This window comes from Ovis aries, chromosome 3 (genome assembly GCF_016772045.2).
Source record: "Ovis aries strain OAR_USU_Benz2616 breed Rambouillet chromosome 3, ARS-UI_Ramb_v3.0, whole genome shotgun sequence".
Classification (NCBI taxonomy): domain Eukaryota; kingdom Metazoa; phylum Chordata; class Mammalia; order Artiodactyla; family Bovidae; genus Ovis; species Ovis aries.
This window is the reverse complement of record NC_056056.1, coordinates 102,399,285-102,425,274: the sequence shown is the minus strand read 5'-3', so window position 1 is coordinate 102,425,274 and position 25,990 is coordinate 102,399,285. Positions and strand designations below refer to the sequence as shown.

The window sequence follows — 25,990 nt, the reverse complement described above, 5'->3', positions numbered from 1 at the left end:
TGGCCAGGCTCTTTGCTTGAGTTCAGGGCCTGAGCGCAGGCCTCAGCATGTGAGGGCTGGCAGACCTTGTACCAACATCCAGCCCAACTCCCACACCTCATGGTGGTGACCTGGGAGCCAGCAACAGGCTCCAGGGCACAGAGCTGACACGGAGGAACCTGGATCAAAAGCTCATTTGCTCAACCACCACTGTCTGTGCAATTAGGACAGTCTCTAAGCAGAAGACAACGCCAGAGTCTCCTGAGCACAGAGACAACCCATCTCCCTGTCCTGCCAGTGATGGAGCCAGGACCTCATATGAATATGACGACAGAAAGAAAGTGAAGTCGCTCAGTCGTGTCCGACTCTTAGCGACCCCATGGACTGCAGCCCATCAGGCTCCTCCGTCCATGGGATTTTCCAGGCAAGAGTACTGGAGTGGGGTGCCATTGCCTTCTCCAATGAGGACAGAAGGACACTGTAATTTGAAAACAATTTTGAGGGCTTCCCTGGCAGCTCAGCGGTAAAGAGCCCACCTGCCAGTGCAGGAGACACGGGTTTGAGCCCTGACCAGGGAAGATACCACATGCTTCGGAGCAACCGAGGCTGAGCACCACAACTACCAGGCCTGTGCTCCAGAGCATGGGAGCCGAAACCGCTGCAGCCCACTCACCCTAGAGCTCGTGCACCGCAGTGAGAGAAGACGCCGCAGCGAGAAGTCTGCATGCTGCAACTAGACAGTGACCCCCACCTCTCTGCAACTAGAGAAAGTCCGTGCGCAGCAATGAAGACCCAGCACAGCCAAAATTAAATTAATAGATTAATTTTTAAAAAGCTGGGACAGGAGAATCCCATTCCCGCACCCTCCCACACAGCCAAGAGGAGGTTTCAGCACGTCCCTGGGAAGCGTGACTGTATGGTATGAAACCGCATCACAGTCTGCAGTTAAAATGCTCTTGCTGCCCTGTGAGTTACGACTAACCTCATTTTACAAAGGAGGAAGCTAAGACACAGCAGTTGACAAACTCATTTGCTCAGAGTCTCACAGCCCCTGAAGGGTGGACCCCAGAACCACACCTCCAAACCCAGGCTCTTCCGTCTCCCCACCCAGTGCCTGCCTGGCTCACTTCCCTGCCTCATCCCTGCCCCTGGTCGCACAAACAAGGCGGAGGGCCACCCGCTGCAGGTCAGGGGCCACCCCTCCCATCCCGCCCCTGGTACAGATGTCCTACAGAGAAGTGAAGTCGGTGATGTTCTTGGAGCTGCTGGCAGGGGGCGGGGGGCGCTGGAGGAGACGTCGGAGGGAGGGAAGGCGTGGCAGATGAACTTGGGGAGGCAGAAATGTTGACTTTGGCCAGAATCTAAACTGCCTTAAATGCCTTACACAGGAGAGTGAATTTTATTCTAAACATAATGGGGAGGCATCCAGAGGATGTAAAAAATTTAACTGGAGGAACACTGCTTCACAATGTGTTGGTTTCTGCCTCACAACGCACAGCAGCCACGTGCATACACGTATCACCTCCCCTTTGAGCCTCTCTCCCACGCCACCCCCTCGAGGTCATCACAGAGCACCAAGCTAGGCCCCCTGTGTTATACAGCAACGTCTCACTAGCGACACCCTGAGAAAACTGTAATTCAAAAAGGCACATGTACCCCACTGTTCACAGCGGCACTATTTACAATAGCCAGCACACAGAAGCAGCCTAGACATCCACTGACATTCACAAGTTTGAAAGAGGAAAGTTCTAGGGTTAGACCCGTGAGCGGGGAAGAGAGAGTGAGGAGTTGGAAGGAGAGGGTGCTGCAGGGGTCAGGTTAAAGGTGCTGAGAGCTGGCCTGGGGGCAGGTAGGGGAGGACAAAGATCTGCACATTAGGATGACCAGGACGCGCTGACCAAGGTGTAAAACATGACTGATCTTCTCCATCCATCAGATGGAAGAAAAGAAACTAAAAATAGACTGACAACACCTAGTGCAGATGAGAGGTGCAAAAACAGTCTCATCTCTGCTCTTAGAAGTGTAAACTTGCGCAGCCTTCATCAGGGCCATCTGAAGTTGGCTATTACATTAAAACTTTCCAGCTCTGTGAGCCAGAAAATCCACTTTTAAGAACCTATCCTATGGCTTCCCCGGTGGTCCCGTGGCTGAGAATCTGCCTGCCAAGGCAGGGGACATGGGCTTGATCTCCGGTCCGGGAAGAGCCCACACGCCACAGAGCAACCAAGCCTGGGCGCCACAGCTACTGAGCCCGCTTGCTGCAGTCACTGAAGCCTGTGCGCCCAGGGTCTGTGCTCTGCGACAGGAGAAGCCGCTGCAATGAGAGGCCTGCACACGCAACTCGAGAGTGGCCCCCGCTCGCCACAATCAGACAAAAGCCCGAGCGGCAACCAAGACCCAGCACGGCCAAAAATAGATGAATCTTAAAAAAAAAAAAAAAAAAAATCTGTCCTAGAGATAGAATTCCCCAGTGGTTATGACTCCAAATTTTCACTGCTGAGGGCCCAGTTTTGACCCCTGGTCAGGGAACTGTTTGACCCCTGGTCAGGAAACTAAGATCCCACAAGTCTCATGGCATGGCCAAAAAACAAAACAAAACAAAAGAACAGTCTAGCCTAGCTTAGAGAAATGGTTGTGTGAACACACAGAACTAAAATGAACAAGGATGGTTACTGCAGCAGTGTTAGCAAAAGGAAAAAAAAAAAAACCCTCTCTCAACAATCGGAATGCCCTTCGGCAGGGGAACGGCTGAAGAATACATGGTATATGTACTCTGGTGGCTCAGACGGTAAAGAATCAGCCTGCAATGCAGGAGACCCTGGTTAGATCCCTGGGTGGAGACGATCCCCTGGAGAAGGGAAGGGCAACCCATTCCCGTATTCTTGCCTGGAGAATTCCATGGGCAGAGGAGCCTGGTGGGCTAAAGTCCATGGGGTTGCAAAGAGTTAAACCCAACTGAGTGACTACACACACACACACACACACACACACACACGTTGCCCTTAAAAAGAATGAGGCCAAGTGGCTCACTCTGATCAGAAAAGATGCCCACTCCTCATTGTGGAGTGAAAATGTCTAATTGCAAGCTAACATGGATAGCATTTTTATGATAAAAAAAAGATTGCTGGGGACTTTGCTGGCAGTCCAATGGTTGAAATCCTGTGCTTTCACTAAAGGGAGTGTGGGTTCAGCTCCTGATTAGGGAGCTAAGATCCTGCATGCCCACTGGTGTGGCCACCAAAATAAATAAAAACTAAAAAAAAAAAAAAAAAAGATCGCTGCACCTACCTGTCAACATTGATGTAATTCTGACCACAACTGGCATGAGAAACAGTAGGGACAAATCTCTTAGTGGTGGTGCGTTTTGCCTGTGTATATGTGTGTGGGAGGGGCTTAGGGAGGTTCAGAGGTGCATGGAGAGGAGGCTACTACATCTTTTCCTGTCATTTAAAAGATTATTTTAAAATGTACATACAGTGAAATTCATTTTTCTGCCATACAGGTCTATGAGTTTGAATACAGACTTAAGATTCTTGTGACAGCCACCACAAATGGGCCACAGAACAATGCCAACACCCCCCCAAACTCTCTCCCTTTGCAGCCACTTATTCAGTCCCTCAGTGGTGCCCAACTCTTTGTGACTCCACGGACTGCAGCACACCTGGCTTTCCTGTCTCCCGCCATCTCCCATTCCTGCCTAGAGAATCCCAGGGACAGAGGAGCCTGGCAGGCTGCAGTCCACGGGGTGACAGGGTCAGACACGACTGAAGCAAGTGATCACGCACGCACGTCCACGGAGTCGGTGACGCCATCCAACCAGCTCATCCTCCGTCTCCTCCTTCTCCCCCTGCCCTCAATCTTTCCCAGCACCAGGGTCTTTTCCAGTGAGTTGGCTCTTCGCTCAGGTGCTGAAAGCGCAGGAGCTTCAGCGTGGTGAGAGCAGGCGAGCTTCAGGACGCCGGCACCACACCCGCTGAGGGGGTCGGCGTCCACCCCGGCTCTGCTGGGGGAGAGTCACCACACTGGGCAGCAGGCGGGCATGAGCAGCGGCACATGGTCTGAGGAGCCCAGAGGCGGCAGGGGAACTGAGGCACAGAGTGTGGACCACGCTTACTTGCCAGGAGGGGACCACGGGGGGAAGGGGGAGGATAAAAAGAAGGGTAGGTGTGAATGAAGTTGGTTTTCTTTAAGAATAAAAGATATGAATATATTTTTAGGATACCAAAAAGATTAAAAAAAAAACAAACCACCAAACTCCTTGTATTCTACGTAAACAAACTTGAATACACTGAAATAACTGCCATTAGAGAAGGTGACAACCTCTTCGAGCTCATTTCCTTCAGAAAATGTCCCTGACATCCAAAGACAAGAGGGTCATCTACCTATACTCACCACCTGCTGCCTCCCTGGGCCCTAAGTTCCCGGACGGCAAGGCTGCCATGCTCCTCCTGACCGCCTTTCGGGGTCGGAACAGCACCGTGTGTGAGGCAGGAGTATGTGATGTTTGCTGAAAGACCAGATGCATGAGTGAGTGAGCCTGGCTCCCGGGCCTGCTGCGCCACCAGCCCTGCCTGGAAGGAATGAGTTTGGACTGGAGGTGGAGACCGGTTATCCAACAAGGCCCCTGGTGAGAACAGCACATTGTCCAGCTACTCTCCAAAATATCCACCAAGTGTCCACCACTCCACGGAAGATAAGTCACACACACGACTAGAAGGCAGGCCAACAGGAATAACATCCAGAGAATGAACTGAAAAGTGATGACTTTTTCTATGTGTGGTCAGTATGTCACCATTTTTCCTGTGGTAGTTCTAATCCTGTGAGCAGAAAGGTGCTTCCAGCCTGGTAATTTAGACCGTGGGACAGATTGGTCCCGGCCAGCTCAGTCAGCAGAGCATGGGATTCTTAATCCCAGGGTCATGGGTTCTAGCCCCATGGTGGGTGGTTGCACCTCAATATTCGGGCTTCCCTGTTGGGTCAGACAATAAAGAATCTGCCTGCAAGGCAAGAGACCCAGGTTTAATCCCTGGGTTGAGGAGATCCCCTGGAGAAGGGAATGGCCATCTACCTCAGTCTTCTTGCCTGGAGAGTTCTGTGGACAGAGGAGCCTGGCAGGCTACTGTCCATGGGATGGCAGAGTTGGACACAGCTGAGTGACTACCACTTTCACTTCCACAGACTGGTCCAGCAGAGGCGTGGGAGCTGTCCTGCACACATGAGCAGGGCTCCTAACCCAGGGCCATTCACCACCGGCTACGGCACTGAGGTGAGCAGGTTCACTGGTCTCCTGCGTGCCGACAAGCACAAACATGCTGGGCTCACAGTGAACACCCCAAGGGGCCCCGTGAGACTCAGCCCAGGTGGCAAGCTGGGCTCCTTTTTATTGCAACAACCATCATATTCTCCCTGAATACCACATCCTGGGGTTTCTTCATCTTGAGAGCAGACAGACAGGGTGTGAGGAGAGGAGGGGAAGGAGCTGGAGTCCCCGAGGCAGAACGGGGCCCACTTGGGGCCCCTCCATCACCCAGCTTATGGTTGCACCCCCTCAGGGGGACAGGGGAGGTGGCAGCCCATCGGGGGGCTCTGGGTAAAGTGCTCATAACGAGATAATGAACAGCAACAGTTAGGCCTTTCTAGAAAAATGGATAATATGTTATTACAACTTTTTATTATCTGTATGTTTTATGTGAATTTAATTGCCTTTAGCTGCTGTAATTTGGGGGCAAGGACGGTAGCAGAAGTTATAATAACAAATTGAACCACAAGCAGACCCAGTGTCTGGGGAAGGAGTGGAGACCACTTTACTTAATGGGCTCCAGGAGCCGGGGCTCTGAGACTCTGCCCTGGCCTGTGGGAGGCAGCCTCCAGACTCCACGGTCCCAGGTGGGACGAGAGAGCAGCCCCACCCTCTGTTGGCTCTCATGCCTCAAGTCTGGAGAAGGAAATGGCAACCTACTCCACTATTCTTGCCTGGAGAATCCCATGGACAGAGGAACCTGGCAGGCTACAGTCCATGGGGTCGCAAAGAGTTGGACACGACTGAGTGACTAAACCACAACCGAGAGGGTCAGTTCCCAAAAGCATGTAAGAACTATCTCCTCTCCTTGCACTGATAGGAAAATCACTCCCTGTGCCCCCTCTAGTGACCAGGACTCTTCCCTTCCAGAATTCACCTGAGTCAGTTATTTCTATGGCTTAGGGAATGCTAACAAAGTTAGACAGATGAGACAATTCTCTTCCACTGTTTAAGCAAAGAAATGAGAAAGTATGATATTGCATTTTATGTGCTGTGCTAAGTCGCTTCAGTGTGCTCAGCTGTGCTTCAACCCAGGGATGGAACCCGCGTCTCTTACACCTCCTGCGGTGGCAGGTGGGCTCTGTACCACTAGTGCCACCGTAATCAAAAGAAAACCACTGATGGTTTTTCCTATGGTCTGTGACTACAGACCATTCCAGCCAGCTGTTCTCGACAATAACCCTCCCAGCTTGGGCTGAGGAAGCTATAAATTATCAGTGTGTCAAGCATCGCGCTCTGAAGTTTCTTTTCCAGCTCTGACCACGAAGCTGAGTATCCTGTGTTTAAGTTCCATTCATTTGGCAAGCCCGTGACAGAAGACACCTTCAAGTCTAGGCCACGAAGGTGGATGATGCTGAGGTCAGGGTTCCATCTGCAGCCCCCTCCTCCGTGGCTAGTTCAGTGGCTCTTTGAGTCACTCTATAATAGCTCTGTAATCTGGAAATCTGCAGAGTGGATCGCCAGTTACAGTTTGAACCTCCCCCAAAGCTCCCTATTATTCTAATGCAACAGCAGCAGCGCAAATTACAGCCAAGGGGTCTGAATCAGGAAAGTGACCTGTGGTGGCTCTTTCGGGGATGTTTTTCTGGAATCTTCACCCTGGAAACACCTGCATCTTTGGGTGTTGCCTTAGGAATTTAAAGCCCCTGATTCTCTTTTTTTTATATAATTTTCTGATTTTTTAAAATTTATTTTTAATTGGCAAATAATTACTATACCATGTTGTGTTGGTTTCTGCCATATAACAGCATGAATCAGCCTTAAGTATACATAAGCCCACCCCCACCCAATCTAGGCGGTCAGGGAACACCAGGCGGCGCTCCGGGTGTTACAGAGCAACTTCCCACTAGCCATCATTGACACTTCATATGCGGTGATGTCTGTGTTTCAACGCTGCTCTCTCAATCCGTCCCACCCTCTCCTTCCCCCACTGGGTCCACACAGAGCCTTTTATACAAGGCACTTTTACTAATATCTTAGGAGAAAGACCACAGCGTCTTTGAACCTGTCTTGTGTGCGCCCTTCATCGCTCTTTTAGGGTGTGAGATCCTGAAGAACTGGCTTCTATCTCAGCTGTCGCACAATGAGTCCTAAAGGAGTGCCAGACTTAGAGCACCCACTTAAAACATCCTGTAAGTTGTGCTGTTTTATAAAACCTACCATGGAGAAATTTCTCCTTTGGACTCCCATATCACACACACACACACACACACCTTGCATGCCTAGTTCCATCTTTGGCACACCAACTGCCATTAATAAAAGAAATCAGCCATGAGAGATTCTTTAGCTCTGCCGAATATATCTGTTTCCAACACTATTTCTATAAATAGTGATGCATGTCAAAGACACAGAAAGGTCATCTATTTTGTGTCTTATTTTAAAAGGCAGTTGCTTTAGAAGTTTCTTACTTTCTACCCCAACCTTAACACCCTCTCCCTTTGGGGACAGTGCACGCCTAACCTGTGGAGGAACTCACAGACTCACGACTCCAGTAGAGGAGATGCTTTCTGTGTGAGGCTGGGCCCTGGGAGCCTGACTGTTAAATAGGAGGAGGTTTTCCCTTGAGAGGAAAGGTCAGAATGATGCTAAGTGACAGCAGAGCCAGATGCTTCATTTATTACAAAGAACCAGCTCAGGCCCCAGGAGGACCTCCATCCAGAGAACACACATGTCCCAGAGTCAGGGCCTCCAGAGGAAGAAGCATGTGAGTGGTCCACTGAAGACCCCACCTCCTCCCAGAATGTTTCCACATTTTCCTGACTTCTCTGAACAGGGCACGTGGGATCTTAGTTCACCAACCAGGGATGGAACTGGTGCCTTCTGCACTGGAGGCAAGGAGTATTAACCAGTGACCACCAGGGAAGTTCTCTCCATTCCTAACTCTTGATCAAATATGTTAGTGCTATCAACAGAAATTTTTTTTTTCCAGTTCTCCAGCAGCAAGGTTTTCACCGAATGCATTTACATACCTTAGAGATGCCCAGAGAGACGGTCCAGCTGACCTGATTTCCCCCTACCCCTCTGCACACACCCTCCCCGGGCCACTCCACCTGGTCTCTTACCAACTGCCCTGTGCGGTGACCTCCTCTCAGCCCGGCTCTCCTTCCGAGGATCCATGGGCAGCCCCACCTTCTCGGGGTCCCCAGAGCTGGTGTCAGGGGGCGCCGGCAGCTGCGGGAGGGTGAGGGTCTGTAGCAAGGGCTTCCTGGGCAGGGGCGGCTTGGAACTGAGCTGCTCCGTGGGCAGGGTCTTGGCCTTCCCCGGCTCACTGGGAGGCCTGGCACCTCGGGTGGAGGGGCCGCTCCCCGGAGGCCCCTTGTCGTCCCTGGACAGCAAGCTCAGCCCTCCTCTCTCCAGCCTGACCTCCGCACTGTACCTCTTGATGGCCTTCCCCTCCGGGCAGGGAGCTTCTCTGTGTTTGAAGGACAGAGACGTGGAGCGGAGCTTGACGGGGAACGGGCCTCCTTCCCCGCCTGCCGCCCGCTCCTGGGCAGCCGGGTCGGCCGTGTCCGGAGAGCCGCGCTCGGCCGGGGTAGGCGGCTTCCGAGGGCCGGGCTTGGGGCCCTGGGGCTCGGGGGGCGCCGGGAGGTCGTCGAGGGCGGCCTCGCTTTTCCAGGCCGGGCCGCTCCGGAGAAGCGGCAGCCGGACGGCGGGGCCACGGGGCTCTAGCAGGCGGCCTCCCGCGCGCGGCCACTCCCGGCCAGACGACACCGAGAACTTCTTGGCGGCCCCGCGCGCCTCGCAGCCTCCGCGCTCTGTCTTGCGCTCCGGGGCCCCCGAGGGGGACCCCGCCCGCTCGGTCTTTGGGGGCCCCGGGGGGACGAGTCCCTGCTCCGGGGATCGGGGCGCGGGCGGCTGGTGAGGCGCCTCGGAGGCGGAGGCGGGTGGCGAGGGGGCCTTGTGCTTCAAGCAGCTCTTGGGGGGCGGCGGGCTGGGGGCCGCGGCCGGACTTTCCGGCCCTGCACCCTCTGGCGTCGGCAAGTCCAGCGCCGGCAGCGGCTCCCTCTGGCCGGCCTTGTCTGTTCCGTCCAGACCAGGGGGCGTCTCCTGGGTGGCGGCTGGGCCTGGCTCAGGAGGGGTCGTGTCCCCCTCCGGGACGCAGGGAGACAGTCGACCCTCGACGTTGTCTCCCAACGCACAAACCGCCTCATCCGCTGTGTCCCCACCTGGGGGACACGCGCTTTCCGAGGACAGGTCCTCCCTCTGGTTCTCGCTGTTGGGATTAGGGTCTGGGGAGCCTTCTGGGCGAGATGGGGACTCCGAGTGGGGAGTTGGGCCTGACAGGGGCTCTGTGACCTCCATGACCTCCAGGGTGGCTTCCAGCGTGCCCTGCGGGGTGTCCTCTGGGGTGGCCGGGCGGCTGGAGTTCTCCCCTGGGGGGCTCTCCTCCTCGGTGCTGGCAGTGAGCGCCGGGCAGTGCTGCAGGCGCGCCCTCCGCACACGGGGCCCCGCGGGTGGCAACACAGGGGCGGGCCCCTCTGGCTCAGAGCCTCCGTCCTGACCTGCCTCCTGCTGCCCAGAACTGGGCTGCTCCTCCGTGCTGACTTGGAGTGGCGGTTTCTCATCGACTTCCTCCTCCTCTGGGGTGCAGGTCAGATCGCTCAGAGATTCTGACTGTGCTCTCTGAAAGTAAAGGGACAATGGACAGCAGCGTTAGGATGAATATTAGGAAGCCTGTGGCCTCCCCATAGGGCTTCCCAGGTGGCCCAGTGGTAAAGAACCCAGCTGCCAATGCAGGAGACACGGGTTCCACTCCTGGGTCTGGAAGATGCCCTGGAGAAGGGAATGGCAACCCACTCCGGCGTTCTTGCCTGGGAAATCCCATGGACAGAAAGTCCATGGAGTTGCAAAGAGCTGGACACAACTAAGCGACTAACACTTTCACTTTTCTTTCCATGTCCTCTTTGCACTTGGAGAACTGGAAGCTCAAAGAGGTCCCCGGTTCCGCCAAGACTGAGCTAATAGGTGGCTGAAGGGCAAAGCTGTTCCATCTGACCCCCATGCTGCCCCAGAGCCCGTGTCCCATGTCAGTGCCCTCTCTCTCCAGGGCTGTACACTCATAGTGAGGGCAGGCTGGTTTGCCTAAAACCAGTTCATATCAGGTCCAACACAGTCAGCAGCAAACCATCTCTGTTAGGACAAAGCCCAAACTTTTAAGCTAAATTTGAAGTCGTATATTCTTCCATTTTAAATTATTTCTCCCACTCCCTACTCAGGTCAAGCCAAGCCTCTGCCACTGTATGTGCCAGATTCTGGATCTGAGCGACTGGTCGGCTGGCTGCTCCCCGCTCACCTCCAGGGCTCCCCCAGGACCTCCAGAGCTATCTCCAATCTCACTCCTGAAGAAACCCTTGCCTGGTGTGGTGTGACAATAAGACATAGCCTTGGGCCTTCCCTTGTGGCTCAGACAGCAAAGAATCTGCCGGCAATGCAGGAGACCTGGGTCAGAAAGATCCCCTGGAGAAGGGAATGACTACCCACTCCAGTTTTCCTGCCTGGAATATCCCACAGACAGAGGAGCCTGGCAGGCTACAGTCCATGGGGTCACAAAGAGTCAGACACAACTGAGAGACGAACACTTGTGCTATTTTTCTTCCGAAAGGTCTCTGGAATCTACAGTTAGTCCACTTCTTCCTCCCTGCTATCCACAAAGTCAATTCCTGCTCTTTTAGGAGGGAAAGGAGATCATGGTAATCAGGATCATTCAAAAGCAAATGTGAAAATGACCAAAAGGCCGAGAGCATTGATGCTGGTGTTTTCAACAAGACTTTAGACCTGTCTTCAGGTTTTTCAAGCATCACCCTGGTTGCTGCACACGTGCAGTGACCTCCTTCTGTCCTTTTAAGAAACACCCAGGGGACTGTCTGCACTAGGTTTTGGTTGTTATTTTAACACTTCCCAGCTGGCATCTGCTTGCTAACACAAGATAACCGGGATGTTTGTGATGACACCAAAGCTAGCCATGCCGTGATGCACAATCCTATTCCTCTGGTTTTGAAAAGAGGAACATGTGAAATTTCCAGAAGAATTTTCAAAGGTTTCAGGTTCCTAAGATGTTATTGGGGTGTCTCAGGTGGTGCTAGTGATAAAGAACCCACCTGCCAATGCAGGAGACATAAGAGATGTGGGTTTGATCCCTGGGTGGGAAGGTCCCCTGGAGGAGGGCTCGGCAACCCATCCCACTATTCTTGCCTGGAGAATCCCCATGGACAGAGGAGCCTGGAGGGCTACGGTCCATAGCATCGCAAAGAGTCGGCCACGACTGAAGCAACTTAGCAAGCATGCAAGGTTTTACTTGTCTTTTGTTACTGAGGGAAATCCCTGATGTGGAAATCCTTTAGGATATGGGTCATGTTTTAAAATGACTGGAACTCAGGCTAAGTCCACATAAAGTTGAGGAGCAGGCCTGGCTTGGGTACATCCAGCTTGAGCCACTGACAGCTCCAAGGGGGTTACAGTGGGGGACCAGGAAGGAGGAAGCTGGCATGGACCCAACAGTGACACCAGTGACACCTCTGTGCAATCCAGAAAATACAGACACCTCCAAAAACGTCTGCTCCCGACCCAGAAAGGGGGCAAGATGTGCAGAAGGCGGAGTTTAAATCGAGGAATGACCAAGTTTACACAGACTGCCTAAATCAGTCTGTGTAAATCAGTAAATCAGCCTGAAATCTTCTTATCCTAAAAGATGGGGTTCAAGAGCTAAGTCAAGTTCAAAAGTAAAGAAAGAGGAAGAGCTCTGCCCAGGGGACAGTAAGAGAGGATGATGCATTTCCACCCGGAGTACGAGCTGGGCTTCCTGCTGCCAAGTCCTGGGCAGGCAGTGGCTGGCCACACACACACCCTTCCAGGGCAAAAGACATCCCCATGGGAAGGAAGCTCAGACCTGGGCCAGAGGGAGCTGGCTTTGCCTTGTCCTGTGGCCGCGCTCGGCATGAGGGTAGGCAGATTGGAGTCAGTGGGTCTTGCAAGTCCCAGTGGCACTGAGCCTTTAACTGGAGAGACACTGCACACAGAAGCATTTGCCCAAACACCTAGGTCCCCCCAGTCTGCCGGAGGGACAGGACAGGCCATAAGCCCAAGGGTAACATGGCCTCCTTCTTTCTGCAGAGTTCTCTCTCTCAGAATTCTATCCTGCTGGCGTGAGTTTAAAAAGCACCTTCCACAATTAAAGAATGTGAAAATCCTACATTACTTCATGTAAACCTTTAGATGAGGAACAAAAGTTACTGTACAACTTGGGGCAAATTATAACATCTCTGAGTTCATCGCTATTCCCTTTATTTAAAATCTAGTCTGTAAACCAATTATATCAAGTCTAGAATTTTGATTCTGGAACATAAATTATAAACCACTTCCATAATATAATAAGCAAGAGACAGACAGGGAGAAAAAAAAAGGAAAGCGCCTTCCACATGCCCAGAAGAAAAGCCACTCTCTCCAGGGGGTCTCTGAAATCTGAGAGAGCCCGCCCACTGCCTCCCGCTGCAGTGTCCAGCTTGCCCTGGTACCTCATCAACACCTCATGGTCTTGTCCTGAGGGAAGGAGGAAGGGATGTCAGTCTCTGAGTATCCCTTCCTTAGCCCTGTCATTCCGGGTGGCCAGGCTGGCCCCACACCCTGCTTCTCAGCTCATCTGGGGATGAGGCGTGGCAGTGGTGAGGGGGACAACTGTCCCGTGAACCTGATGCACTGCACGAGCGCGCTCTCAGCTCCCGGGGGACCGGCTGATGCCTGCCCTGGGCAGCACGTCCTTACAGGGCACCACTCCTCCGCCGCTGGGTGGGTCCTCACCCCAGGCAGCGTCCATTCTAGCTGTTCAGCTTCTTCCCGCTCGTTCACTCACACACATTTGGTCATTCATTCAGGTGTTCCACTAACACCCATGGGGATGGCATCTCTGTGACTAGAAGCTAGAAGCACAGTCTTCTCACAGAAAGTGAAAAAGTGCTAGTTGCTCAGTCATGCCCGACTCTGTGACCCCGTGGACCGAAGCCCGCCAGGCTCCTCTGTCCATGGAATTCTCCAGGCAAGAATACTGGAGTGGGTTGCCATTTCCTTCTTTAGGGGATCTTCCTGACCCAGGGATTGAATCCAGGTCTTCTGCATTGCAGGCAGATTCTTTACCATCTCAACCACCAGTGAAACCCAAGCGCCTCCATTGACAAAGGTCACATCTGTGTGTGGCCAGTGCCATGGAGAAAGTGCCCACAGTGATTGGCAGGTGGGCTGCTTTCCACAGGATGCTCGGGGGAACCTCATAGGGAGGACCTGGAAGCCCATCCCCTCAAGGGCTGAATAGGGGGTGTCCCAAGCAGGGGATACAACAGCAGGTCCTAAGGCCTGGGATGGGAGACAGCCTGGTGAGCTCCAAAAGAAGAAAGGAAGTCAAAACATGTTTGGTGAGAACAGGAAGAGGTAAACAGGCAGGGCCTGGTTGTGCCAGGCCTGCAGTGTGGACATCACACGGAAGGCAGTGGGAAGGAGGCGCCCCATGGCTCACAGTAGGCTCTTGGCACGCGTTGTAGAATGAATGACCGAACAAATAAGTAAGTGCTTTGTTGGGAGGGGCTTATCTGACTTACGTTGAAACCCCGAGCACCCCCAGCTTCTGGAGTCTGGTCATGGTCCCACAGGGGTAGGTGGTGGTTCAGAGGATGGGGACCCTACAGGGAAGGAGCCGGGTGTCTGGGTGCTTGGGGCCTGCCCACCCTGCCTCTGGCCGGTTACCGAGGACAGCCGCCTCATCTTGCTGGACCGCTGGTTGCGGGGCTTGACGAGGAGCTTGTGCTTGGCCGCAGAGTTGTCCAGGCAGGAGGAGAACTCTGGGGGGTAATCGAAGTCAGCCACGGGCACCATGCTGCTGTCCGAGGTCCTAGGGGAGGCGGAAGTTTCGCTCGCTTGCCTGGAGAAGAGCTGGTCTGGAGACTGCGGCCGAGATGAGGAAACCACACAGACCTTCAGGGGACAAGGAGCAGACAGGCCAAGCATCAGCCTCTTGACAGACAGCAAACAGCACAGCCAGCACATCAGCCTCCCCTTTCATCATGCTCATCTCTGGGCTTGGGGTTTGAAATGGTGGGTCAACCCTGCAGGCCCATCACTCATTTCCAAGAACCCGAGTCTGAGGTGCTCCATCAATGGGTAACTCTGCCTTCGCCCACCCACAGCAGCTGCATAGGTGCTTCAGACAAGGAACTTTCTCCCATGAAACTGACCAGCCCGATTCCTCCGAGGGTGGGGTCAGGCTTGGCCCCATCTCTGAAAGTCATGGGCAAGACCCAGGGGTGTGAAAAAAGAGAAAGAATACTCCAGTATTCTTGCCTGGAGAATCCCATGGACAGGGGAGCCTGGCGGGCTATATAGTCCATGGGGTTGCAAAGAATCAGACATGACTAAGCAACTAACGCTTCTAACACTAGGTAACATCATGTTTAATTTTTTTCAGGAACCATCATACTGATTTCCATAGTGGCTACACTATTTTATATTTCCACTAACACTGCACAAGGGTATCAATGTCTGTATTCTCTCCACCAACATTTGTTATTTTCTGGTTTTTTTTTTAATAGTAGCTGTCATAATGGGTGTGAGGTGGTACAATGTTTACATTTTAACTCAAGATCATAAGTTTATGCACCTCAATATGATTTAGTCAATGGTCTTCTCAGGAATGAGGCAGCAACAGGATGATGCGGGTGGCCAGCGGCCTGCTAACATAATTATCTCCTACTGTCTGATGCCTTGAAATTATAAGATGCCTGCTCCTTGGAAGAAAAGCTATGACCAACCTAGACAGCATATTAAAAAGCAGAGACATTACTTTGCCTGCAAAAGTCTGTCTAGTCAAAGCTATGGTTTTTCCAGTAGTCATGTATGGATGTGAGAGTTGGAACATAAAGAAAGCTGAGTGCCAAAGAATTGACGCTTTTGAACTGTGGTTTTGGAGAAGACTCTTGAGGGTCCCTTGGACTGCAAGATCCAACCAGTCCATCCTAAAGGAGACCAGTCCTGGGTGTTCATTGGAAGGACTGATGCTGAAGCTGAAACTCCAATACTTTGGCCACCTGATGTGAAGAACTGACTCACTGGAAAAGACCCTGATGCTGGGAAAGGTTGAAGGTGGGAGGAGAAGGGGACAACAGAGGATGAGATGGTTGGATGGCATTACCAACTTGATGGACATGAGTTTGAGTAAGCTCCGGGAGTTGGTGATGGACATAGAAGCCTGGTGTGCTGCAGTCCATGGGGTCACAAAGGGTCAGACATGAGTGAGTGACTGAACTGAACTGATCTGATGCAAGTACAAAGTTTATCCCTGTAGACTGGGAGAAGACAATTACTAAAATGAGGGCATGGGACTTTCCTGGAAGGCCACTGGTTTAAGACTCCAAGCTTCCACTGCAGGAGGCACGGGTTCAATCCCTGGTCGAGGAACTAAGATCCCACATGCTATGCAGCCAAAAATTAAAAATAACAAAAACAAAACTATTTGTAAAAATAGATAAATAAAATGAGGAGGAGAGGAATCTAAGTGAACATAATCTCTTTTAGTTCTGTGGCTTTATCGATTCGAGTTCTTAGGGGAATAAAATAGGAAAAATTTTTAAATGAACTACAGGATTCACGGCCATGTCTCCCTCTATGCCTGTGGCCTTGACTCCCACCCAGTCGCTGATGCCTCGGGAAGTCACCTGCGACTGGACAGGTGATGTCTTCCCCAGGTAGTTCTCCTTAAAGTCATGGCAGGATGCGTCCATGTCACTCTGAGTCCATGTTAGAACCCTGTGCCCTTGTCTGGAGGGACAGTGATATCCACACTTGCTGAGATTTGGGTTTTCTTTCTTACTGTCTGGGACTCAAGAGAGCAAACAAGATGAACTGCTCTGCACATGGGGTGACTCCATGAGTGAGAATGATCCCCAGCGACGACGTGGGCTGGGGTCACCCCTCTGTAAACCTGAAGGGCCAACATTCCCTGCCTGCTCTCCTTGGGGCTCCCAAGTGTGCACCGTCCAAACAGACGGTCCACCCTGGCTCTGAAGTGGGTGTCTGGGAAGGAGCTGAACGTCTCTGACCCTGAACTTGGGCCTCTGTCCCCGAAAACCCACCTGCTGGCCACCACGGCTCATCTTCCTGAAAGGGGACTGGGCCCTCGCCTCTGTCTGAGCTGTCGTTCTGAGAGTCCTTGGGGCCCCTTCCTGATTAAGGAGAATCAAGCTCTGTCTCTGATCAGTGAGGCAACTACGTGAGCTGGGCTGAGATCCGGGAGAGGAGGAGAAGCTGACTTGTCTTTTTATCTGCGGGCCGGCAGCTTCTGGAGCTCATGTTTACACTGCTTGCTCCCAGTTCTCCAGTATTCCTGGAATCTGTGCTTCTGGATGATTCTGGAAGTGGAGCATTTAATAGGAGTCTAACAAGTTGCTCTTTGTTGGGGGACTGTGGATCAAAGCCCTGAGGAAGTAGCCTGGGGTTCAGAGGCTTCTGTGGGGTTACCCTGGGTGACAGCTGCTTCACCCTAACCGTCCTCAAAAACAGGGGCCCTGACACTGAGGAAGGGGTGGAGTGTGGTGCGTGGGGAATGGGTCCCCGCGCGGGGAGGCACAGAGCTGCCTGAGCCCACTCCGTTCTCCCCCAGGTCCCAGAGGCAACGGGCCAGGCTGCGGCCTCACCAGCAGTGATGGCTGTGCAGCCTTTGGCTGGCAGAGCTGGGCCGTCTCCCTTGCTCTCTTCCTCATCACCCAGAGCAAATGAGACCTGCCAGTCTGCCACCCTTGACCCCCTGTTTCTTACTTAATGGCAGGAAACCTAGACAAGGACCTCTTAGGTGTAATTTTACCTTAAACATCACTAAGCAAACATCATCCATTGTTACCTCACATGCTAGAGCAACTTAAAAATAATCCCATATATTTTCTGAAAAACCCATTCACCAGGAAATGTTATCTTGGCAGTGTCACCAAACACATTTTACTGAAGACCTTTTCTTCATAATAATCTTCACTAAGTTTCTCTGTCGAGCAAGTGGGCCTGTGTGAGGTGTCACAACAGGAAAAGATCAAACAGCCCACAGTCCCATCCTTTTGGGGTTTATGGTTCCATTATATCAAATGCTGTGTGTGTTGTTTTCCCCTCTTGGTTGACTCACTGGGCCCTAAAAACTTTCAGGGCACAAAATATGGTCACTGCATCTTCAAAACCACAGCAATAAATATATATATATTTTTTTAAGTCTTAAAGTCTCAAATTTTGGTTACCGATGATGCCAGTGAATGGGTCCTATTACTCAATTAAAAAAAAAAAAAAAAAAGAATGTCACCACGAAAGGAGGGATGTTGAAGACAAGGTCAGCCCTGCCCCGTATGAATGGCTCCTAGTCAGACTGAAATTTGTGCATCATGGCACTTTATGGGTTTGAGGCTGGGTTCACACTTGAATCCTTAACAGATTTAGAAGCTACCAACTCTCCTATACTGTCTATCCCAGCTGACTGTCCCAGCTAAATGCAGAGAACCATGTTGCTGGGAACGTCAGAGAACCATGGGATGGAGTGGAGGTGAGTCAGTCTATGGTGGTTCACGTTCCCCCACCACATGGTACAAACACAAAATCACATCCATTCCTGAGGCTCCGCCAATGAAGATGCCGAGATATGAGTGTTACCTGGTGATGACACCTTACACGGCCATCAGCCTGCCACCTTTCCCCAGCACCCGAAGGGTGCAGGGTGAGCCTGGAGTCCAGGAAATGGGCCACACCTTCCTCCGTGTCTCCTCTGCTTTCTCGTCCAGCTGGGAGAGCAGGTGCGGGTGGCCCACTGCCCTCTGACCTGCTCGTGGAGCAAGTAGGGCAGAATTCTGGAAGGAGTCATTCTCTGGCCTGCTATGAGGGAACCCCTGCCCTGGGTGTGTTCACACTTCAGCTATACCACAGCCCTTCCTCTGCCTTCTGAGAACCCACAGCCACACCCAAGTCAGGTAAATACTCCTTTTCCTGCTTTTGAACTCTGGTGCTGGAGAAGACTCTTGAGAGCCCCTTGGACTGCTAGGAGATCAAACCAATCAATCCTAAATGAAATCAACCCTGAATATTCACAGGAAACACTGATGCTGCAGTTGCAGCTCCAAAACTTTGGCTACCTGATGCGAAGAACCGACTCATTGGAAAAGACCCTGATGCTGGGAAAGACTGAAGGCAGGAAGAGAAGGGGATGACAGAGGATGAGCTGGATGGCATCCTCGACTCAATGGACATGAGTCTGAGCAAACTCTGGGAGAGTGGAAGATAGGGAAGCCTGGTGTGCTGCAGTCCATGGGGTTGCAAAGAGTCAACATGATTGAGTGACTGAACAGTGACAATCTGCCTTTGCAGGGGAACTTCTGAGCTTCCCAGCTGAGCTGACTGCTGAAGCTATTTCAGAGCAGCACAGAATCTGCAGAAATCCCCCAAGGATGGCCCTTGACCAGGGCACTCGGACCCTCCGTGGGCACACAGGGCAGGGATGTGGCTCTAGCTAACGGATGATGGCGCTGGTAATGCCAGCTCCACCCACCCCACCAGGCGGCTTGTCTACAAGGGGAAAATGGTCGTCTGTTTGGCCACTTATGCATTCGTGTAGCACCAGTGACATATATTTCATCATTCAGCCCGCCCTAGGGACTCAGGTGGTGGCAGTGTGGGCCGTGCTGTCCGTATACAAGGGGAAAAGGCTCAGTTCTTCCTCCTGGATTTCAAAGCGGATGGGGGGCTTCTGGGATCAGTCTCCCCCCTTATGGGGTCAGAGACACCTCTCCTGCTTGTCAAACTTTCCCTGTTGCCCTGTCCCCCAGCGCCACATCTCACATTTCTAGCCCTAAACCAACAAGTTCTCAGAGTCCCAAACGCAGACGCAGGAGCCTAGACTAAATTGGATGTGTTACCACTCGCTGCTTGTGCGCAGTCACTCAGTCGTGTCCAGCTCTTTGTGACCTCACGGACTGAAGCCTCCAGGCTCCTCTGTCCATGGGATTTCCCAGGAAAGAATACCAGAGTGGGTTCCCATACCTTCTTCCAGGGGCTCTTTCAGATCCAGGGATCAAACTCGTGTCTCCTGCATTGGCAGGCAGATTCTTTACCACTGAGCCACCTGGGAAGCTCCCTTCTCCCTCCAGCCAAATATCATGAGGACAGAAAGCAGACTCCGACTGTTTTCCGTTTTCAAATGGGATACCTGCTCTGGTCATCTGCTCAGACAGGAAAAAGGAGGTTGACTGCATCAGATCTACAACCACCGTGGAAAATGCTCCCCAAACCGTATCCCTGAATGAGACTTGAATTTCTGCTCAAAGAATGAAAATAAATACAGCCCAAGGATGGACAGTGGGCTCCAGTGAGCTGGCTGGAATCCCTCCAGGCACATTGAGCGGGAGTCTTCATGGGAATCTTCGGGGAACACACACAGGGGCCACCAGAGCCCGACGGCCCAGTGTGGAGGCAGGGGGAGGAGGTGGAGGGAGCCGGGTGGCGCAGGTGGCACTTGCCTTTATGGTAGTGCTGGAACCAATGTCATGAAGCAGGGACATCTCGGGGGGGCTCCTGGGCAGACCGTCATCCTCAGAGCTCATGCCGGCATCATCTCCCCGCTTGGTTGGAAGGCTCCCGGGAGGAGGCGGCGGCCCCATTTTCACATTACACTGTATTTTTAACTAGATTGGAATAAAGAACATTTGCTGTAGTTTTCATCAGTGACTTTTCTCCCCAAACTCCCCTGCTGTAATTCATTCATTCCGGAGGTATTTTTAACATCCTTGCCCAGGCCGGGGAGCTAAATAAACTCAGTGTCTGCCACCAGTTCCCCTGCTGTCATCTTGAAAGTGAGTGGTTATGAATGAGGAGACATGGCCCGTCTGTAACTAACTGGGTGAGTCTTGGGAGAGCTGTGACATGCATTCGATTAGGCTTTAAAATGTATCAAGGAAAAGCAGGTATCATTTTAAGACTTCCCAATGCATATCCGCTGCCCAGGAAAGTTTACCTGCAGAGCTTTAATCCGGTCACACACGTTTTCTTGGGAAAACACCCGCACTGGCCGAGGAGGGTCCTGCCCCGATTCGGGGATGAAAATACTGTCGTGGGAGAGGGCCCGGCTCCCCAGCGTGCCCCTCGAGTCCCTAGGAAGAAAGAGGCACTGCGACTATGGGTTTGGGCTCGGGATCAACCTACGAGTATGAGGGTAAGGGCACACCCTCCAGCAACCGTCCAGCCGTATTTTGTTTGTAACTGCTCTGAGTCAGCTCATTCCATCAAATACCGCAGTCAACTATTAGAAGCTCTGCAGAGCTAGGAATTTTCCTGACATATCTGAAGGAGGTGTGAATTCTTTTCATTAAGGGGAAAACCGAGGTCTGATGAGGTGAGAGGTCCAGAACAGTAGGCCTGCAGAGAGGAAGGGCTGGCAGGGGGCCTGGGCTGGCTGGCAGGCTGTGAAGTGGGCTGTGCTGCACGCCCAGGGAGGGTCAGGTCGTCCCCTGTTGGCGAGCGTGCACTCCCTTGGGGGGCCGGAGGCCGTGTTTGCACAGGAGAATGAGGGCCTGCTGGACAGAGGCATCCTCACCATGTGGTCCAGGACATATACAATCACGAATTTGAAATGAGGATGGCGGGCTTCCCAGGTGGCTCCCAGGTGGTAAAGAATCTGCCTGCCAATGCAGGAGACGCAGGTTCAGTCCCTGGGTTGGGAAGATAGCCTGGAGAAGGGAATGGCATCCCAATTTCTTGCCTGGAAAATCCCAAGGACAGAGGAGCCTGGCGGGTTAGAGCTCACGGGGTTTCAAAGAGTCAGAGATGACTGGGTGACTAAGAGCAAAAGGACAGATCAGGAAGATCCTGCATGTCTCGCAGCAACTAAGCCCCTGAGCCACGCTCCTGAGCAGCAGCTCCTGAGCCCAAGAGCCTGGAGCCCGTGCTCTGCGGCAAGAGAAGCCACCGCAGTGAGAAGTGAGTGCCGCAACTCAAGAGGAGGCACCCCCCCCCCTCGCCGCCCCCGCCCTGCTCACCCCACACGACTAGAGTAAAAGCCTGGGCAGCAAGGAAGGCCGAGCACAGCCAAAAATAAATAAGTAAATAAATAATTTACGAAACGAAAACTGCCAAGTGCAAAGCCACGCCCCCTCACTGCTGATAATGATACTAGTGCAACTCGGCCAGCGTGTAGGTGGCAGGCCCTTTGGGCGTCATCGGCGCAGCCCCTTCCCCGGCCCCAGGCTCCAGGCTCCAGTTGGAGACGGAACCCACAGGATGTTCACAAAACATCCTAAGAGGCTGTGGTAGTTCGTGTCAGATGTTCCTAGTGGCAGTGGCAACCTGAACAATAGGTGGAAGGAGGTGACTCAGACGAGACGAAGGAAGGAAAGCCTGGCCCGCAGACACTGCCATCTTCAGCGCCAGCTGCCCCCGACCCTGCCCTGGGCATCCTGTCCCCTGGGAGACCCTGGGGACTCCTGGGTGTGCCCTTGCTCCCCACAGACCTAACTGTGCTGGTTAGTGACATGAGACGCCTGGGCCCTGGGGCCCTGTGCTGTAGAGCTGCGACGCCTGCACCTGGGCACACCTCCTCGAGAGGAACAAAATACAAGGAAACAGTACGGACTGAAAATAACTGCATGCATGCGCAGCTGGGGCCAGTTCTGGACAAAAGATACGGAGAGACCAGAAAACCCAACTGCTACTTTTGAAGAGAGGGAAGCGAAAGCAGGGGGCCGCGCGTGTCCCTTGCACCCAGCACCACCTAAGCCACCCCTGTAGCCCGACCCCTGGACACACCTCTACCCTCACCTCATATAAGGAACAAGTTCATCCTTCTCAAGGAGCCAGCAAGCAAGAGAAATTATTGCTTCTTTTCATTTCCCCCTGTTTCAGCAGGGGCCCACGTAAAGCCTTGCCTGAGCTTCTTCTCTGGCCTCTATTTCTATTGATTGTGCTAAGTTGCTCAGTCATATCGGACTCTTTGCGACCCTATGGACTGTAGCCCACCAGGCTCCTCTGTCCATGGGATTTCCCAGGCAAGAATACTGGAGCGGGTTGCTATTTCCTTCTTGAAGGGATCTTCCCGACCCGAGGATGGAACCCGCATCCCCTGCGTCTCCTACATTGGCGGCTGGGTTCTTTGCCACTAGCACCACCTGGGAAGCCCACTTCTATTGCTTAAGGAGGCCAAGAGCCCTGGTCAGCAACACTTCCAGCCACGGCAGTAAGTGTGTCAGTGGGGAACTTGGAGTTCCCAAGTGCCCGCACGTGTCTGGGAGAGAGTGAGGCCCAGTGAGAGAACCAGGAGGGCCCCTCTGCCAACAACTCTTGTCCCAGAGGTCACATGCACACCTGGGGCTCCCTCCCGCAGTGGGCAGCCTGTGGCCATGCCCTCTGGAAACCATAATCACTGCCCAAACACCTCCGCGCTGCGTGTAACTAGAATTCGAGACAGTGTGGAAATGCCCTGTGCCTGAGGCCACTGACAACAGCAGCGTTTATACGTGCAAGAGGCTGGAGGCAGGCCACGTGTCCCCCAGCAGGGGGACGTCATGCAACAGACAACAGAGGCTCTGCAGGTGACCGAGCGGTGAGGCGCATCCTTGGGTACAGGCGACATCAGAGCCTACTAAGTGAAAGATAAACACAGAGCACTGTTTATGGTGGGTTAGCTCTGCCTGGGAAAGGGCTGTGAACATACATGAACATACGTGTGTTTGTGTGTATTTTTTAAAAGGTTTTTTGTTTTTGTTTTTGTAATACCTCGGCTGCACTGGGCAGCATGTGGGATCTTAATTCCCTGACCAGGGCTTGAACGTGCACCCCCTATATTGGAAGCATGGAGTTTCAACCACTGGACCTCCAGGAAAGTTCCCATGTATATTTTTTTAAAAATAAAAAATGGAGGATAAGGAACAAATGAATAAAAATAGTCTCCTTGAAGGGGAAGGACAGAACAAGATGGGCAGACAGGGTGCCACAGTATTTACTTACAAGTATAATTTTGTCTTTGAAACTATGTAAACATTTGGCATAGTTAAAAGACAAAACCAAAAAAAAGGGAAATCAATTGGTCTCTAAAACCAGAAAACAAACAAGTCTAATTTTATATCAGGTTGTTGGCATAACCACACAGAGAAAAGAATGATTTCAAGAGACTTTTTACTTTTGACTCTATATCCGTAATAGGATACATCTAAGACCAAAAAGCACAAAGACAGCAAATTGTAGTTCTTATATCAGTAGCAATGTTGATTTAAAAAAAAAACAACACAGAACAATCTTTATAGTATGTAATACCTCTGTGTGGGGAAGGGAGTAATAAAATTATTATATGATGAAGAAAATAATTTTGTTAGTCTCATTAAGAGCCAAGATTTCCAGTATTAGAGAAAAATGAATTCAAACAAAGAATTAAGGAAGTAAAATTTTTGTACAATTAAATCTGAACTGGAAATATCAATGAATTAATGATTTATTTTTCTCTCTTAAAAAGAAATATTTCCTGGCTATATCTACTGGAAAGGCTTAGAAGCAATGATAGCTGACTAGTCAATCCTAAAGGAAATCAACCCTGAATATTCATTGGAAGGACTGATGTTGAAGATGAAGATGGAGCAATACTTTGGCCACCTGATGCAAAGAGCCAGCTCACTGGAAAAGACCCTGATGCTGGGAAACATTGGGGGCAGGAGGAGAAGGGGGCAACAGAGGATGAGATGGGTGGATGGCATCACCGACTCAACAAACATGAGTTTGAGCAAACTCTGGGAGATGGTGAAGGACAGGGAAGCCTGGTGTGCTGTAGTCCACGGGGTGGCAAAGAGTTGGACACGACTGAGTGACTGAACGACAACTAGCAACCATCACCTCTCTGTGGTCTCTCAAAACCACTTCACGCTAAAGGAACCTGTGAGGAAATGGCTGATTACAGGTCTAGGGCAGGAAATGTGCAAAATAATTGAAAAGTTCTCAACAGGCAAGAAAGAAAAGACCCCTTCAGAAACAAATGGAACGTCAAAACATCAAAAGAACAAGGAACTAATCTGAAGTGACCCTCAGTAGCATAAGACGGGACAATGTGAGCATAAAAATAAATAAGGATTGGGACTTCCCTGGTGATTCAGCGTAATTCTAAGTCTAATATTAGTAACTGATAGTCTCATATTGGGCTTCCCTGGTAGCTCAGCTGGTAAAGAATCTGCCTGCAATTCAGGAGACCTGGGTTTGATCCCTGGGTTGAGAAGATCCACTGGAGGAGGATATGGCAACCCACTCCAGTATTCTTGCCTGGAGAGTTTCCATGGACAGAGGAGCCTGGATTGACTGGTTGGATCTCCTTCAGTACAAGGGACTCTCAAGAGTCTTCTCCAACACCACAGTTCAAAAGCATCAATTCTTTAGCACTCAGCTTTACAGTCCAACTCACATCCACACATGACTACTGGAAAAACTATAGCTTTGACTAGATGGACCTTTGTTGGCAAAGTAATGTCTCTGCTTTTAAATATGCTGTCTAGGTTAGTCATAACTTTCCTTCCAAGGAGCAAGCATCTTTTAATTTCATGGCTGCAGTCACCATCTGCAGTGATTTTGGAGCCCAAGAAAATAAAGTCTGACACTGTTTCCATTGTTTCCCCATCTATTTGCCATGAAGTGATGGGACCAGATGCCATGATCTTCGTTTTCTGAATGTTGAGCTTTAAGTCAACTTTTTCACTCTCCTCTTTCACTTTCATCAAGAGGCTCTTTAGTTCTTCTTCCCTTTCTGCCATAAGGGTAGTGTCATCTGCGTATCTGAGGTTATTGATATTTCTCCTGGCAATCTTGATTCCAGCTTGTGCTTCTTCCAGCCCAGCGTTTCTCATGATGTACTCTGCATATAAGTTAAACAAGCAGGCTGACAGTATACAGCCTTGATGTACTCCTTTTCCTATTTAGAACCAGTCTGTTGTTCCATGTCCAGCTTTAACTGTTGCCTCTTGACCCGCATACAGATTTCTCAGGAGGTAGGTCAGGTGGTCTGGTATTCCCATCTCTGTAAGAATTTTCCAGTGTTTGTTGTGATCCACACAGTCAAAGGCTTCGATGCAGTCAATAAAGCAAGAGTAGATAAGCACGGAGTGACCATCAGCAGGTGTAAAAACCAACAGATGAGGGTTGATGGCGGGATCAGATAAGAAAGAACCCCTGAGTCCACGACTCAGCCTAGGCATCACCAGAAGTGAGACAAGCAGAAAGCATGTGCCTGATGGTGTGATGGGGCAGTAAGTGCCAGCGCCATCAAATCCACCGCTAATCAAGTTTCTAGGTCCATCTACTGCTCTACAAGAAATTCAGAGAATATAGAGATGAGATCAACCACACGAAAAGAAAACAGATGCAGATTGTGGGATAGTCTCCATGAGATCAGTGACATGAAACAAAGCTGGGGGTGGGGGGTGGTGGTGAAGTAAAATTGCTACATCGGGTTGGCCAAAAAGTTGGTCAGGGTTTTCTATGGGGTCTTTAAAAAAAAAATTTTTATTCGCCTGGCTACACTTGGTCTTAGCTGCAGTATGCGTGATCTTTAGTTGCAGCATGCAAACTTGCAGCTGTAGCGCGTGGGATCCAGTTCCCTGACCAGGAATCAGACCATGGCCTCCCACATTCGGAGCACAGAGTCTGAGCCACTGGACCACCACAGGAGTCCCCTCTATACGATCGTGA

At 51.6% G+C, this 25,990-nt stretch overlaps 1 protein-coding gene across 10 annotated transcripts in view; it reads right to left on the bottom strand.

Moving 5' to 3' along the window:
* CRACDL (CRACD like) overlaps positions 1-25,990 on the bottom strand; it is a 138,120-nt gene that overhangs the window by 7,659 nt on the left and 104,471 nt on the right. For 9 of the 10 annotated variants that reach the window (XM_060413960.1, XM_042246437.2, XM_042246438.1 and 6 more), the window contains exons 4-7: positions 20,292-20,427; positions 19,798-19,962; positions 14,009-14,236; positions 8,341-9,901 (exon numbers count right to left, since the gene is read on the bottom strand). In XM_060413960.1, coding sequence (XP_060269943.1) covers positions 8,341-9,901; positions 14,009-14,236; positions 19,798-19,962; positions 20,292-20,427 — 2,090 coding nt within the window. The remainder of the gene's footprint in view (positions 1-8,340; positions 9,902-14,008; positions 14,237-19,797; positions 19,963-20,291; positions 20,428-25,990) is intronic. The other variant, XM_042246441.2, reaches the window with a different exon arrangement.